General features: G+C 32.9%; 3 protein-coding genes and 1 non-coding gene across 6 annotated transcripts; 1 reads left to right on the top strand and 3 right to left on the bottom strand.

Annotated features, from left to right (window-relative positions):
• Nucleotides 1-265: 265 nt before the first annotated feature.
• LOC109789903 (large ribosomal subunit protein uL14x/uL14z/uL14y) lies at nucleotides 266-1558 on the bottom strand. Its single transcript, XM_020348957.3, has 3 exons — nucleotides 1220-1558; nucleotides 772-813; nucleotides 266-546 (listed from the first exon to the last, which is right to left on the bottom strand). The coding sequence occupies exons 1-3, from the start codon at nucleotides 1515-1517 to the stop codon at nucleotides 464-466; spliced, it is 423 nt and encodes a 140-aa protein (XP_020204546.1). The 5' UTR covers nucleotides 1518-1558; the 3' UTR covers nucleotides 266-463.
• LOC114915792 (small nucleolar RNA snoR137) lies at nucleotides 1036-1178 on the bottom strand. Its single transcript, XR_003803877.1, has one exon. It is a non-coding gene; the product is annotated as a small nucleolar RNA snoR137 (small nucleolar RNA).
• Nucleotides 1559-3458: 1900 nt separating the features above from the next.
• On the top strand, nucleotides 3459-5076 carry LOC109792055 (Glutathione S-transferase family protein). The gene is made up of 3 exons (XM_020351442.3): nucleotides 3459-4267; nucleotides 4345-4594; nucleotides 4678-5076. Exons 1-3 carry the CDS (start codon nucleotides 3495-3497, stop codon nucleotides 4861-4863), a joined length of 1209 nt encoding a protein of 402 aa, XP_020207031.1. The 5' UTR covers nucleotides 3459-3494; the 3' UTR covers nucleotides 4864-5076.
• An 864-nt stretch (nucleotides 5077-5940) lies between these two features.
• Nucleotides 5941-13223, bottom strand: LOC109816477 (putative inactive histone-lysine N-methyltransferase SUVR2). Of its 3 annotated transcripts, none has more exons than XM_029269511.2 (10): nucleotides 13131-13223; nucleotides 12845-12881; nucleotides 11938-12190; nucleotides 11266-11836; nucleotides 9384-10597; nucleotides 8986-9248; nucleotides 8062-8128; nucleotides 7906-7956; nucleotides 7481-7577; nucleotides 5941-6386 (listed from the first exon to the last, which is right to left on the bottom strand). In XM_029269511.2, exons 3-10 carry the CDS (start codon nucleotides 12118-12120, stop codon nucleotides 6355-6357), a joined length of 2478 nt encoding a protein of 825 aa, XP_029125344.1. In that variant the 5' UTR covers nucleotides 12121-12190; nucleotides 12845-12881; nucleotides 13131-13223; the 3' UTR covers nucleotides 5941-6354. The 3 variants fall into 3 exon arrangements, with proteins under 3 accessions (XP_029125344.1, XP_020237116.1, XP_020237107.1); XM_020381527.3 differs by having other exon boundaries at nucleotides 13127-13215; XM_020381518.3 differs by having other exon boundaries at nucleotides 13023-13142.
• Between the last annotated feature and the right edge of the window lie 1791 nt (nucleotides 13224-15014).

Genomic DNA, 15014 nt, shown 5'->3' with positions numbered 1-15014 from the left:
AACACACCGACCTCAACCAATCCATGTTTCGACCTCTAAATATACCAAATGTATGACACTCACTTATATCCTTCATTTCGATCTTTCATTTTTCAATCCCCAAACCAAGAATGCTATAAAAAAATCCTTCAAAATCATAGGCAACAGTAGTTGTAAATTCACATGTTCAAACCAATATTATACACCCATTCGTTCCCCTCATAAAAAATAAATAAATTCAAGCAAAACAAGAGAACCATACAAATAAAAATGACAGGATAACACGGGAGGAAGAAACAGGAATAAAATTCTTAACTAGCAATTCAAGATTCATCTCATCTCTTCAAAAAGCTACTTACTGATAAAACGGAAAAGTAAAAAAAAATGTATTAATTGCAGTTCAATTTCAAGAATAAAAACAAAATCTTAGAAAATATAAGGTCTACAAGCTTAAACATATAAGCTAATTAAACAAAAACACCCATCAAACGATAGCATTGGCTGCACTTGCAATCCTTGGCCACAGATCAGCACACTCCTTACCAATGGGTCCAGTGATAGCAGAACCTACATAGCCACGTTAGACAACTAAAATTAAGACCAATAAATTCACTGAGGTAACACCGCAAAGATGAATGGTATAGTAAATAGAAAAGCTCGATGTCATCAATTCTTTATTCATTTCATTTAAAGGGGAAAAAATAGTGACCTCGTGCTCACATCATCCAAAATTTGTATAACGTTTATTCCTTTTGTAATTATGCAAGTAAAGAACGAATTAAGAAGAGATACCTTTCATCTCACCCTTGGGATTCACTATGACACCAGCATTATCTGCAAACAGCACATCGATATGAAGAAAACATTACATATGATCCAGGTTAAACAATAGCAATGAAAACAAACTCGAACAATAATTGATAAGTAAACAGTTAAACCAAAGCTAGGAAGCCATTAGACGGCAAAGCTTACACAGAAAATTATCTAAGAATTTACTATTCAGTCGTGCAGGAATCAAAGCAATCACAAACTTAGGGTTAAATATGAATTACAAAGGGATTTACCAGCAGACAGGTAACACAATGCAAATAAATAGACATCATGCTGTTAAAAACTGGCAATATACAAGTATATGCTTCCCAGTGCGAATGCCAAACCAGAAAAGGAGGCACTCGAGATCAAAGAACTATAGAAGCAACACATAAGAAACGAAACGAGATTAATTTAAGTGAAAGAGTACCTTCGAAGTACATGTAGACACCGTCCTTTCTGCGCCAGGGCTTGCGCTGGCGAACGATGACAGCTGGCAAGACCTTCTTCCTCAGATCAGGTTTGCCCTTCTTCACGGTAGCCATCACCATGTCACCAACGCAAGCAGAAGGAAGGCGATTCAAGCGACCTTTAATCCCTTTCACTGAAATGATGTACAGATTCTTCGCACCGGTGTTGTCCGCGCAGTTCACCGTCGCCGCCACCGGCAAACCCAGCGACATGCGGAACTTGTTCCCCGCCGATCCACCACGCCCTCTCTTCGACATCGCTCCGTCTCTCACTTCCCCCTCCAACCCTAACCTAACGTTTCTCTCTATATATATAACTAAAACAAACAAGGGTTTTGGTTTTAGGGTTCATATGGGCTGGGCCAGTCTTATTATTGGGCTAAGCCTATATTATTTTTATTATTTCTAGTTCTAGTTCGTTCATCCGTGTGACAGGATTTTCTTCTTTTTTTAATCTATGTTTTAACAATAAATTTATTATTAAATATATTTTTTTATTATGTTTTACAATACTTTAAAAGAAAATATAGTTATTTATTATTAATTGAGTCGGATTACTTTATAGTTTTATATTTTATTTAATAAAAATATTTATAAATTATTGACATCTATTAAATCAGTAAATATTACATTTAGTTCTCAAATTTCAAGATTTTAAATTTGAATTTTATTTATAAAAATAAATAATTTTTAATATATTTTTTATTGTTTAAAAATTTAGAGATAAATTTATTTAAAAAATATGTACACCAAATCAAATTATCTCTTTTATATATATTATAGATTATAAATATTAATATCAAAATATGCTCAAGAGTAAAAAAAAAATATCAAAATATATTCATATGAATATAAGTAAAAAAAAATACACCGTAAAATATTGCTCTCAATTAATGTCCATGAAAATAGTTAAGTATAACATAAAATATTGTAGGATAATTTGTTTCATTACATTTGACAGAATAGAAAAATATATATTTTTTAAGAAAAAAATTATTAACTTAAACTAAATTACAAAATATTGCATTTGTTTACTTTGAGTAAATTTAATACTTTTGAAAATTTTTTTATTCTAACTTTATTAATATGTTATTATTTTTTAGATATTATGTCAATTTTTAAAATAATAATTAATATTTTTATGTAAAATTTGTAACTACTTTTATTTTAAAACCGTAATAATTTAAAATTAATGTAATTAATATTTTATGATATTGTTATTATTACTTATATTAATGTGTTATTATATTATAAAATTAACATAATTTAATTTTAATTTATAAAATTTATATACGAAAATTGAAAATTTGTTGGAAAATTTTTTTAGAGAAATGTTTTTTGATAGGAGTTGTTCCCTTGTATTTATATATATTAACTTAAAAGAGATCGTTCCCAATTAGATATAATAAAAAAAATATAATCTTACAAAAAATTAAAAATTTCTTATATCCTATTTAAAATATTTTAAACAAACCCCAAGCGTGTAGTTCAGCGGTAGGGGTTGATCCACGCTTAAGCAAGATCAGGGGTTCGAATCCTGTCTTGTGTATACAGCCACGTTAAATCTTGACTGCTGTCGGCCCTGGATACTCCAGCGATGAACCAAAAAAAAAATATATATATATATATATATTTTAAACAAACAAATCATGAAAATAAATAAAATAAAAGTTTAATGAAGAAGCAACTATTAAATTTAAAATTGTAATAACATAATTAAAGTTTAATGATATCTAATGTGTTATTAAATTATATAATTAATAAAATTTTAATTTTAAATTTTTTAGAGTGATTTATTATTAACATAATTATTAATAATTTAAAATTTATACTTTTGATATCGATAAAAAAAATTATATTAACATGTTATCATATAATTAATATAATTATAATTATAATTTTAAATTATTCAAAAGAGTTCGTGAAGTAAATTATTTGTATTTTAAAATTATCAGAACGTAATTTTTTTGACTAATATAAATATATCGATCATTTTTATAATTAATGTTTTATGAAACTGTTACAATTTTCATTTATTAATGTGTTATTATATAGTTAATATAATAATTATAATTTTATTGTAAAACTATATGAATATTAAAATATTAGGAGTTATAGGAGTTTTTTTATTGAAAAATTTTAGAGAAAAGAAGTTATTTCTTTATGTTATGTTATTTTATTTATAGATTATAGATAGATACATAGATTAGGCTAACTAACCGTTTGCTAAAAACGATGTCGTCGTGCTGTTCTTGTTGTTCCTCGGTTCTCCTTGTGAATCCTCCGCCGAGAGGTTCGCGCCACGTCACGCGTCCCAGGCTGAGGATGTCGCTGAACAACGATTCAAGGTTCAACTCTTCTTCTATGCTGAATGCGGTGACCAAATTGCTATGGGGGCAGTCTCTTCCGCCGGGGCTTCTCGTTACCACCGTGCGCGCCACCTGGAACTCCACGTGGCGGCTCATGATGTCTCAGCTCGCTCCCTCCGACTCCTCCGGTGGGTATACCAGGCCGCCTTCCAAGTTCCGATTCTCGGGAAACCCTTCACCGGGGAGTCTGCATCTTTACGTGGGCCTGGCGTGTCCATGGGCCCACCGCACGCTCATTGTGCGCGCGTTGAAGGGCCTGGAGGAGGCCGTGCCCGTCTCGGTTGCGTCGCCGGGCCTGGATGGGTCGTGGGAGTTTAAGCGCGTCGATGCGGATGGGATTGGGATTGGGATTGGGATTGGGCCGGGCTTGGATAAGGCGAATGGGTGTCGGACGTTGAAGGAGGTTTATGGGCTTCGGAGAGGTGGGTATGATGGGAGGTCCACGGTGCCCATGTTGTGGGATAAGGTTTCGAAGGATGTTGTGTGCAATGAAAGCTACGACATAATTCACTTGTTCAATTCCTCGTTAAACAGCGTGGCTGGAAACCCTGATTTGGATCTCTCACCCCCTGAGTTGAAGGAAAAGATTGAGGAATGGTATCGAGTCATATATCCGAATGTCAACAACGGGGTGTATAGGTGAGTGAACTGAACAATTTAGAATTTGAGAAATTCTATTTTGTACTACTAGTTTATGAAATTGGGAATTTTTTCAGGTGTGGATTTGCGCAGAGTCAAGAAGCGTATGATAGAGCGGTGAATGACTTGTTCTGCACGCTTGACAAGTTGGAGGATCACTTGGCGAGTTCCCGGTACTTGTGTGGAGACACATTGACCCTTGTGGATGTTTGCTTGTTTACTACTCTGATTAGGTTTGATCTAGCTTATAACGTTCTTTTTAAATGCACCAAGAAGAAGCTCTATGAGTATCCCAATCTGCATGCCTACATGCGTGACATTTATCAGGTGCGTGTGCTCAATTACCTGAGAATTCTGTATTGTGAGTTGTAATTTTTGTGCTGAATGCTGTACTGCAATTGATTTGGCAGATACCGAAGGTGGCGGGTACTTGCAATTTTACAGAAATTATGGATGGTTACTACAAACTCCTTTTTCCTCTGAATCCAGGGGGCATTAGACCCGTAATGCCTTGTACTTCTCAGAACGAAATCCTTTGCAGGCCTCATGGAAGGGAATCCCTGTCATCAGCTACACCGATCGAAGCTAAAGTATAATCAGTCATCTGTTTCTATCAGTTAAATAAAGTTTTATACGCGTTTCTTTCGATTAATGGAAGTGTATATATTGCGTACTTTTACCTGAATGTAATCATGTATATTCTTGTGTAGGTGTAACCTTAAAACATTCAATGCACTCGCTCTCGACTTTTTTTACTGCAAAAATTTGTTATTACAGCTAATCCTTAACATGCCGATCTTTCATTCTAATTCTGTGTCCGGGTCAAGCCAGACAATAATCCCTGTTATTTCTCACTGCACTCGATTAAATTATCCCATTGGCAAATATACATGACATAAATATCACAAATAGTCGTGTGAATGATAGCTGCTGCAAATACTCCTATATTTAAAATTATATCTCAAATATCCTTCAATTATGTACCATGTAAAAATCATTACATTTAAAACTTCAGTTGTTTTTATGAGAAACAAAAAATGTTTAGAAAAAAAAGTTGCACATTTAGAGATATAAATAAAAAAAACTAAAGAATACGTTATTTTCAAGCTTCTAAAAGTTTAAAATTTACAATTATTTTTTAACAAAATTCTTTTTCTTTAACCTTCATAAATACGTTCATACTAAATTGATTTTTATTTATTTTCCAAATGAAACTATATATTTTAGACTCACTTTTCAACAAAATAATCCAAATAAAGAAATTTTGATTATTACAATAACCAATTATTTATTTATATAATTGATTGATTACTGAAACAATTTAACTTTTACGGTTGTCTCAAAACAAAGTTTAACTCATGGCTAATTTAACAGCAAAATATAACTATTCATCTATCACCCTTATAGTTGTACATGTTGCTCACCGCTACATTTAAAACTTAAAAGTGCTTGTTATACAGTACTTCGTGTCAACATTATATTATATTATACTAGCAAGAGAGAGGCACTTATTATTAAAAAAAATAAAGTGATTATTGATTAGTTGGATATTTATGAAAAGTAAAAATACCAAATCAAACTGTTACTTTATATATGTTGTAGATTATATATATATATATATATAGATAGATAGATAGAGAGAGAGAGAGAGAGAGAGAGGGAGAGAGAGTGAATAACCTCAAAGCAAGCATGCATGGGTAACATATTTCATAACACGAAATTACAACGTAAGGGGTGTTGATATTGAGAAAAGATAAAGATTTCAAAGCCCTAAAGACGCTGCAGTTAAATACTAAAAATATTCACCTTTACTACTGCCCCACCGTTTTGTTTTAGCAAACATCCATTTTGCTCATATCTTAGTTTGAACCTCTGATAAGTACCAAAATAATCCCAAAATAAACGTTAACTCTTTCCTTTCGTAGGCCATGTCTGCCTATAATAGTTTTCATATACCTGTACAAAGAAACTAGTCTTCCAACCACTAACTAAACGAAAAGCACCACTTGTCGAAGTAGACTGGATCTCTTTACAACTCATCCAGCGCACGGTGAGACAACAAAATTGGTTTTAACGAAGAAAGGCTATCATATTGCATTAGAGGCAGATCTAATAGATCCTGCATCAAAAAAGAGCGAAAATTCATTACTGAAATTACAACTCAAAAAAAATGAAAGCTCATGCATATCAAACACGCCAAATATATGGATAAATAAAATATGTAGTCATTAAAATCCCCACTAGACTCCTTAAATAGTTTTACACCACTAACTTGCATCCAAAGAATTCATCATCCACATTAACATGTTTCACTCATACACACCATAATAAATCCATGACCTTTTAGAATGAGTTTTGCATAAATGCCCGAATGTACTTTTGGTTTAAAAATTAGCAATATAGGCCAACATAACCGCTACAGAGCCAATTCATTGTCATACTTCAAGGATAGATCACTCAGAGTGGCAATAGATGTAATTTTAAAAAGTAGTTGCCCAACTTATTAACTAATTATTGTTTTAATCACACTAATGAGTTCAATCACCAACAGTTAGGTCAAAAGCTCAAATTTATTACAGACATCAGTATCCCTGTTATGCTCAGATGGGATTCAATCTGTACCTGTACCTCTTCCGTACTCAGAATTGGGTTAGATTTGTGAAGTGATCAAATAAGACCAAACAGAAAAACAATGCACTTTAAGGAAAGCAAAAAAGTTGCCTCATGATTTGTGCAACAAAACAGCTAAATTAAATTCAAATTTTTATTTTGGCAATTCGAATGACTAGAAAAGACTGCATAAAGCATGATGCTATGCAAGCAGGGAACAGATTCAAATCTTCAATTAAAAATCATGCCTTCTGTAGTATTATCTTTTTTATGGTAATTCCTAAATTTTGAAAAACATTAAATGGTTCCAATATTAAATGTGACACCAATCAGATACAGATGTTCTGAAAGAAGAAGAGAATCTATCCAAAAAAAAAAAAAACAGACCAATACTGATGTAGAGCTCTATATATCATAAGTATCATTGTGGGCTTGTGGCCCTGAAACATGAAATAAATAATCCACAACAAATATTGCAACAAAGTGGAGAAGGCCAAAGCATAAGAATAGACAATGTCCAAAGAAAGGTTGAAAGACCACATTTATCATGATGAAAAGTGAAAAGAAATTTCCAATGACCCAACAGCTGCAGATTGAACTTACTGTTTGATCTCTTCATATTCCTGCAGAATTTACTGCCACATCTGCACTGGAACAGCTTGACCAGATGATCATGGTCATCAAAGTCAATGCCATAATCCTGCAAAAATACATTAGATTTTCTAGAGAAAAAATGAATCCAAGATTAATTAAATGATTTTGAAATATGTCAAATACAGAAAATGAGCAGACACAAGTCATTAAAACTCTTCAAAGGTCTGCCAACTACCAAATGTACAGAGCACTTGTTAATATAATAGCCATAAACAACTACAAAATAATTTCTACCATGAATAAATCAAATTATCTCAACCTTGATAGTTGTTGCTAATTTCCTCCCTACTTGAAGAAAATGAGCAATTCATAAGCATAAAATGAGATATTTATATAACTATTCACCAAACATTATTACATAACCAAACACTCACCCATGTTAGCTCTTCCCGTGCTGCTATTTTTCTCGAAGTGAAAAAGGCAAACTGCACATGTTAACACATTAAAAGTATCAATAAGCAAAAAAATATGCTAAAGTCCACCATGTCCCAAAAAGCTATTAAAACTTAAAAGATTTAATAACTTCTCACATGATAGTAGTAATGACTGGGATCCTCAACTTCGACAGGGATCTCAACCAAGTTTGCATCAAAACATCTGGGAAAATGAAATAGAAATTATTAAATGTTACAAATTTCTAATTACCAAATAATGTGCCAAATGTGAGCCTAGCCACACATTAATAAAAGATGAAATTAAAGAGAACACAATGATAAGTATAAAACTATCTTCTGACACAATCAACCATCTGAATATGCAGTCTTTAATTTCTTTACCTGTACTTGGATTAAATTATTGGACCATTTCTAACCTAATTCTGTTTGAGCTTTTGTATTATACAGTTTCTCTACACAAATATTTCTGATTCATAAGAGTTGCTTTTCCTTTGGATTATTAGAAGGGCATTGTGTTAAAAACAAAATGAACAACATGCATTAAAATGAAACTCATGTTATTTATCTTGTTCACATAAATTATAAATAATACCAAATTTGGTAACGTTTTCCCTATAATGATTTTTTTTTACTTCATAAGTTATAAAGTTGAAAACCACCCACCCACGTCAATTTTGTCCTCTTATTTTGGTTTGATTCTTTTTGTTTTATGATGATGCATCAGATTTCAAAAGTGAATGTAAATATCTATGTCCATATAAATTATAAATCAAACAGCAATATAAATGAATATTTGCCTTCAGCTTTACTCAATTTCAATAAACAGCACAATTAAGTAATGCACGTCAATGGAACTGTAGTAGTAAGAAATTTTACTGAGACAATACTAACTTTTATACATGGAAAAATTCATTAAGTTGTAAAGGTGACCGTGTTAGACCAATAAACTGTAGGGTTTCAACATTTTGAGGCTCTTAATTGACTTGATAAATTCTAGTTTGCTGGCCTAGTCTTGAACCTTAGAGCCAAATTAACAACAATAAGTGAGAAATTTAATACCTGTGATTGATAAACCTAGCAGTGTTGCCAAATGAAGCTGCATCCAAGCATAGAGCTTCTTCATCCTTCACATGTCCTGAATCCCAATTTGCATCCAGTAGAACTGGGTATGTATATTTCCCATTTTCATTGCACTTCAGGTTCCTCTCTTGCAACTCTTTAATGGTTAAAATTTCTCCAACAAACTCACACACAAATGCACCTTTTGGCAGGTCCTCTAAGGTACGAAGGCCCCATCCTTTTCCTTCTGAAGTAAAAAATACCTAAGGTCCAGACATTTATTACAGAAATTATATAAATAACACCCAAATAAGATATAAATTAATAATATAAATTGTTCATCAACATTGAAGAAAATCTGTTTGCTTACAAGTGACAAAGATTACTTAAACACCCACCTGCAAGTTACAAGTTATTCCTCGCTGGATAACCCTATTGCCACACTGTTTGCCACAGCCACATTTGCTCCAACATTCTTTAATAAACTTCCTCTTCAAGTGTCCTTTACATGGTTCTAAACAACCATCATTCTTAGATCTTTCCAGTGGGCAATCTTTGCAATAGAAGAAATTTTGTTGAGGGTTGTGACTGATGGCAATGCACTCTTCTAATAATTCTTCCTTCAGTAGGCCTTGAGCAGTGTATGCAAATCCACTGCCAGTTTTATTTGCACAAGCACAGGGTGTAGAAGACAAGATACAATTGCCCATACAAGTCGAACAACAGTCCTCACCACCAATATGTGATAGAGAAATGCATACATAAGCATCTTGGAACACAAGGTTTTGGGGTATGTAGTTAAAAGGAGGTGCAAAATCATTAGTAGTTTCATTCACCCATGAAATTTTAACATCTTCTTCTCCTTTAGTAAGGTCATTTACATCATGAATAGACCTCATATCATCAGTTGTAAGGTTATGCTGAGGAACAACCACTAAACTACGTGAATTTGGAGAGGTGGGACCTTCTGGCTCCTTTCTGCCATTATTTTGTGAAAAATCAGTTATGTCCATCTTGGAAACTAGGACAGCATCATCCATCCCACTCAGGTGGGTGAGTGAAAAAGGTCTTCGAGGAGAAAGGGAAACCAAACCAGTAGAAGCATTAACATCGATTGATCCGTTTGAAGATCCAGACAACATGTCCAAATCTTTACTTTCTCCCACATTTGGTGTGCCATGATTTTCCTGTGACTCCTTTGACACATCAGCACCTGATCTTATTATAGAGCCTTCTCGTGAGTCATCACTTGAATTAGTTCTGAATTCCAACATGCAATCACATATATCTCTCAACAGTTTCGAAACAGAAAATTTTGGGTCAATGATTTTATATGAACGTAGACATTTATCCTCTATCTTTTGTAGAAGTTGATCTTGACTAGGCATATGAAAACCTGATCCCTGAAGAGCTGAGCTGCAGCTCAAAGAAAGTTTTACCTCTCCAAGAGTTGATGATGCTATCTCAACATTACAAGTTGCCTCTCCATTTGAGGTAGGAATATCTTCATCTCTAACTCTTCCCCTGTGTTGTGATGATGACATGGTAACATGGTCACCATGCTTTCCAGCTACACCGTTTTTCATTGACGAGTCCCTTACATTCGATGGCTCTGAGAGGGGAAAAAATCATTAAACATCCTCTTTACAAAATGAATGCTAATTTACAAAATAATTAAAAGAACAATCGAGACAAAAATAACACTATCTGGTTTGAGACCGAGTCAAAAGCCAGAAATGGCTACATTTACATAAAACAAGCAATGGACATCATGATGCATTTGTATACTTATTGTATACTCTATTTAGAGCATAAGAAGTGACCATAGAGCCTGACTTCTATCAGTTGGAAACTAATGTGGTCCAATTATTAAACAACATACCAAAATTTGGGCATTGTCTTCTATATTCTCGTGAGGTATGGTAGCTTTAAAGATTTTTCCTATACTTCCATAAAAAAAAAAGTTTCTGTCTAATGCAATACTACCAAGCAAATACTGGACCATGTTTCGTTGTAGTTTGCAAACCCTAAATCTCAAGGTTTGGTGAGTGCAAACAGTGACTCAAACACAACCAACATGTTTGGCACAACTGTGGCTGGTCGTGGTTGAAAATGACTTAGGGTATTAATCCAGGGTTTGATAGAAAGTGGGAAAAAATTGTTTGCTGAATGGGTAAACCCATGGTTTGCAAACTATAATCAAAACATGCCAGTTGCAAATAATATGCCAGGCCACTAAACCAAAAGGCCAGAATTAATGACTGAATAGTCCACAAATACCAGGAGGAATCACTGCAATGGGCATCTCATAATCAGGCAATTCATCAACAGGCTCGTCCTTGGGTACGAGCAGTACATGAGTTCGAGACATTTGGTTGTTTGGCAACAGAATTTTTCCCGGTTCAACTGTTGGTTCTTTAGATGGTATCGATGGGGACACTCTTTCAGATGCAAGTCTTCTTCCTCTGTGAGAAACTTGGGTTGATGCAGGCTGCTTTCCCTTATCAACAATGCCATCTCGGGGTGACACATGTGCTTCAATTCTTGGATTCCCATCAGATGACACTGCTTTGTTTTGAGGTTTCTTCCCAGAACAACCCCCAGGTAATCCACTATCTTCTGATTTAAACTTTTTTGATGGAGGGCTGGGAGCACTATTAGTTGAAGGATGCAAAGGCTGAATCTCTTGGCCTCTTAATGGCAGCCTTTTCAAAGGTCGAGCTGTTTCAACATGCATCTGAGCCTCTTCACACTCTGTTTCTTCTTCTAGGTTGTTTGATAAGGAAGAAGACAAAGAGTGATGAGTGTTATGCGCATCTACTGTCTGGCTCTTCCTTTTCAGTTCAGGAACCTGTAAAATAAAATCCAACAAGGGAAGTAAGCATGCAACAAAAAAGAGCACACTCATGTGTGTCGTAGAAAGAGGGAGAACAAATAAAGTGAGTATCACACCATATTGTCATCATCCTCAAATATAGCATCTGCTAGAACTCTATAATTTTCTTCCTCGATAAGCTCCCAATTTTTATCATACACTTTGAGGAGTTTCTTTAACACTGATTTCACTTTCGATTCATCAACACCAAGACTTGCCATTGCACGATAGGCCGCACCCACCCTTTTATTTGGTGCCATTTATAATCAGCCAACAGTTACTTTTACCACAGGCTCCCAAATGTAAAACACCCCTAAAGTTCAAATATTCCTGAGAAGGGAAATTTGTGAAAAATTAGGAAGACAAACATTTTTTAGGCAGTAAATTAAAAAGAATCTTGGACAACATTGATATGTCAATTATTCAGTTTTTCAATAACCAGGAAAGCTAGGTACAAAAACCAAAATCCAGACAACAATTTTTAGAAACTAAATTCAATGATAAGAAAACTCCATATTTTTACATAAAATACAACATTTCATACCATCAATCAATATACTGTCTAATAAGAAAGCATGCTGCAAGTCGTACAATATGAACATTTCTAGGCTTCTTTGTTCACGATAAAATACCCAAAGGAGTCAATGATTCAAGTGAATATTTTAACTTCCCAATCATCATAATCTTTCAATTCTAAACTTGAAATTCAAAGAGAAAAAACAAAGAACTCTACATAAATTTAATTTAACTGAATAATAAGGGCAACCGCTCACAAACTTAAGTGAACTAACTCGAATGAAGCGAGTAAAATAGCACACAGAAAAGCACTGAGATTTTTTAGTCAAACTTAAACAAGGACAACTTGAAGAAACACTTTCTCACAGACTCTACTTTAAACATGCGCTCACACCAAAACCCTAGCGAAACCCTTCGAAAGAACATGCAATGCAGAATTTACACAGTGACAGCAGACAGTGATCTTACCGGCAGAAACTTGAATGCCTTCTCCAACAATCAAAACCTGAAATCGACACAAAAACAATTAGAATCACACAAACACACCCAACATTTTTCACAGTAAAAAACGAAAAGAGCAGAAAAAAAGTGTAGCACGAAAAAATCAAACTAAGAGTAACTCAGTGAGTGTGGTCGCAAGTAAAACCTCTTCAAATGAAAAGACAAGCGAGAGAAAGGAACAGTGAGAAAATCAGGAACAGAGACGAAAGAGGGAAAAAATAAATTAGAGAATAGAAGATGAAAAGTTACATGCATTTTTGAATGCTGACCGTGTTCTTTTGATTCTTGAGAGGGAGGGAGGGACAGAAATAGGGCTCAGTGTTAACTTCTGATTAATTTTTTTCACCTTCCCTTTCTCTTATAATTGATGATTAATTAATTTGGTTACAATCTTTAAAATAATTAAATTACATAAATTGATTTTTAAATATTTGGTATCACAGTATTAATTTAATCTTTTTAAAATTTAACCAACGCTGACTCACTTTTTTGTATACTCTTTCCAATTCCATCTCACTTTTGTTGAGTAGGTAGATCAAAATTAATGAGTGATTATTCAATTTAGTAATTTAATCCTGATTGTTGCTATTTTTACATTTTTTCTTTATTTTGAGATTGAGTTGTGGATATTGAAAAAGGAATTTAATGAATAATTAAATCTTTGAGAAAATAAGTTGTTCACATTTATCTATCTATTTTATCTATTCATCTATTATTATTACTAATAAAATAAATTTTTTTCACATGTCAATATTTACTTCCTCTAATTTTTTGTCTAAAATTTTTTATTCTTTTTATTATTATTCTTATTTTATTTAACATTTTTTAAAATAAATCACAAATATGAAAATAACTTTTTGTAATATTATAACAGCTTTATGCAACATTGAAAACAACTTTATAGATATTATATTACAAATATATTTATAGGGATTAGTTAGTTTCTTATTACTGTTTTAAAGAAAAATAAAACAACCAATAAATATGAAAAATATTTTTTTTTTCTGAAACTTTGAAAACATTTTTTCAAATTAAAGCAGTTTTTTGAAAAATTGAGAGCTCCTCTTTCCTATTCTTTCAATGAAGGAATTATTATTTTAATACATAAAATTAATAAGTATAATATTTGATAAGAAGGAAAACAAACACTTAATAATAAAAGAAATTTTGCAAACTAGAAGCAACAAGATGAATATTTACCACCAAAACTAGCAACTAGTAATAAAAGAGATATAGTGTGATATGATTAAATAGAAAGAGAAACACTTTTTCAATCCAATTTCTCTCTTCTTTTTTTTAGCTTAAATAGAATACATTTCCTTAATGCAGTTCTTTACCTTTCTCTTTATTCATTAGTTTTTTTTTTCCTTTTCAAATATTTAAGTTTTTATTTAGTCTTTTAATGAAATCATTCAAGAAACACTTTTTCAATCCAATTTCTCTCTTCTTTTTTTTAGCTTAAATAGAATACATTTCCTTAATACAGTTCTTTACCTTTCTCTTTATTCATTAGTTTTTTTTTTCCTTTTCAAATATTTAAGTTTTTATTTAGTCTTTTAATGAAATCATTCAACTTAATTATCGGTAAGGATGAGAATAGATCAGGGTTTAAGTAAGACTTATGACATAGTGTCTTTAAGGTCTAATCTGGCTTTATTTATTTAATAAAAATGTCAAATTTAAATTTAAAAAAATTATTTATATATAAAAAGAAGTCAGGCTTAGATTTATAGAAAAGTTCGTTAAACATGATAGATTAATTTATTTAGGCTAAAACCCTATTTTAGTCCCTTATAATCTTTTTTTGTTTCAATGTAGTCTCATTTTTATTTTTGGTCTCAATTTGGTCCCAAATTAATTAATTGGTTTCAATTTAGTCCCAAATTAATTAATTGGTTTCAATATGAGACTTCCGTCTAAATTATTAAAATGGAGTTAACTTTTGGGCACATGGATGCCACGTAGGTGCATACGTGAATGTCACGTGGATGACATTTTTTTTTAAAACACCTGGACCCAGAACGGCCCGTTCTGGTTTCAGAACGGGCCGTTCTGGTTGCACTCTTCGTGTGTTAATTTTGCAACTGAAACGGGTCGTTCCAGATGCGAAAATTAACACACCACCAGTGCAGCAGAA

Source organism: Cajanus cajan, chromosome 7 (genome assembly GCF_000230855.2).
Source record: "Cajanus cajan strain Asha chromosome 7, NIPB_CcT2T_4, whole genome shotgun sequence".
NCBI lineage: Eukaryota > Viridiplantae > Streptophyta > Magnoliopsida > Fabales > Fabaceae > Cajanus > Cajanus cajan.
Note: the sequence above shows the minus strand (reverse complement) of the source record. Positions and strands in the feature narration are given on the sequence as shown.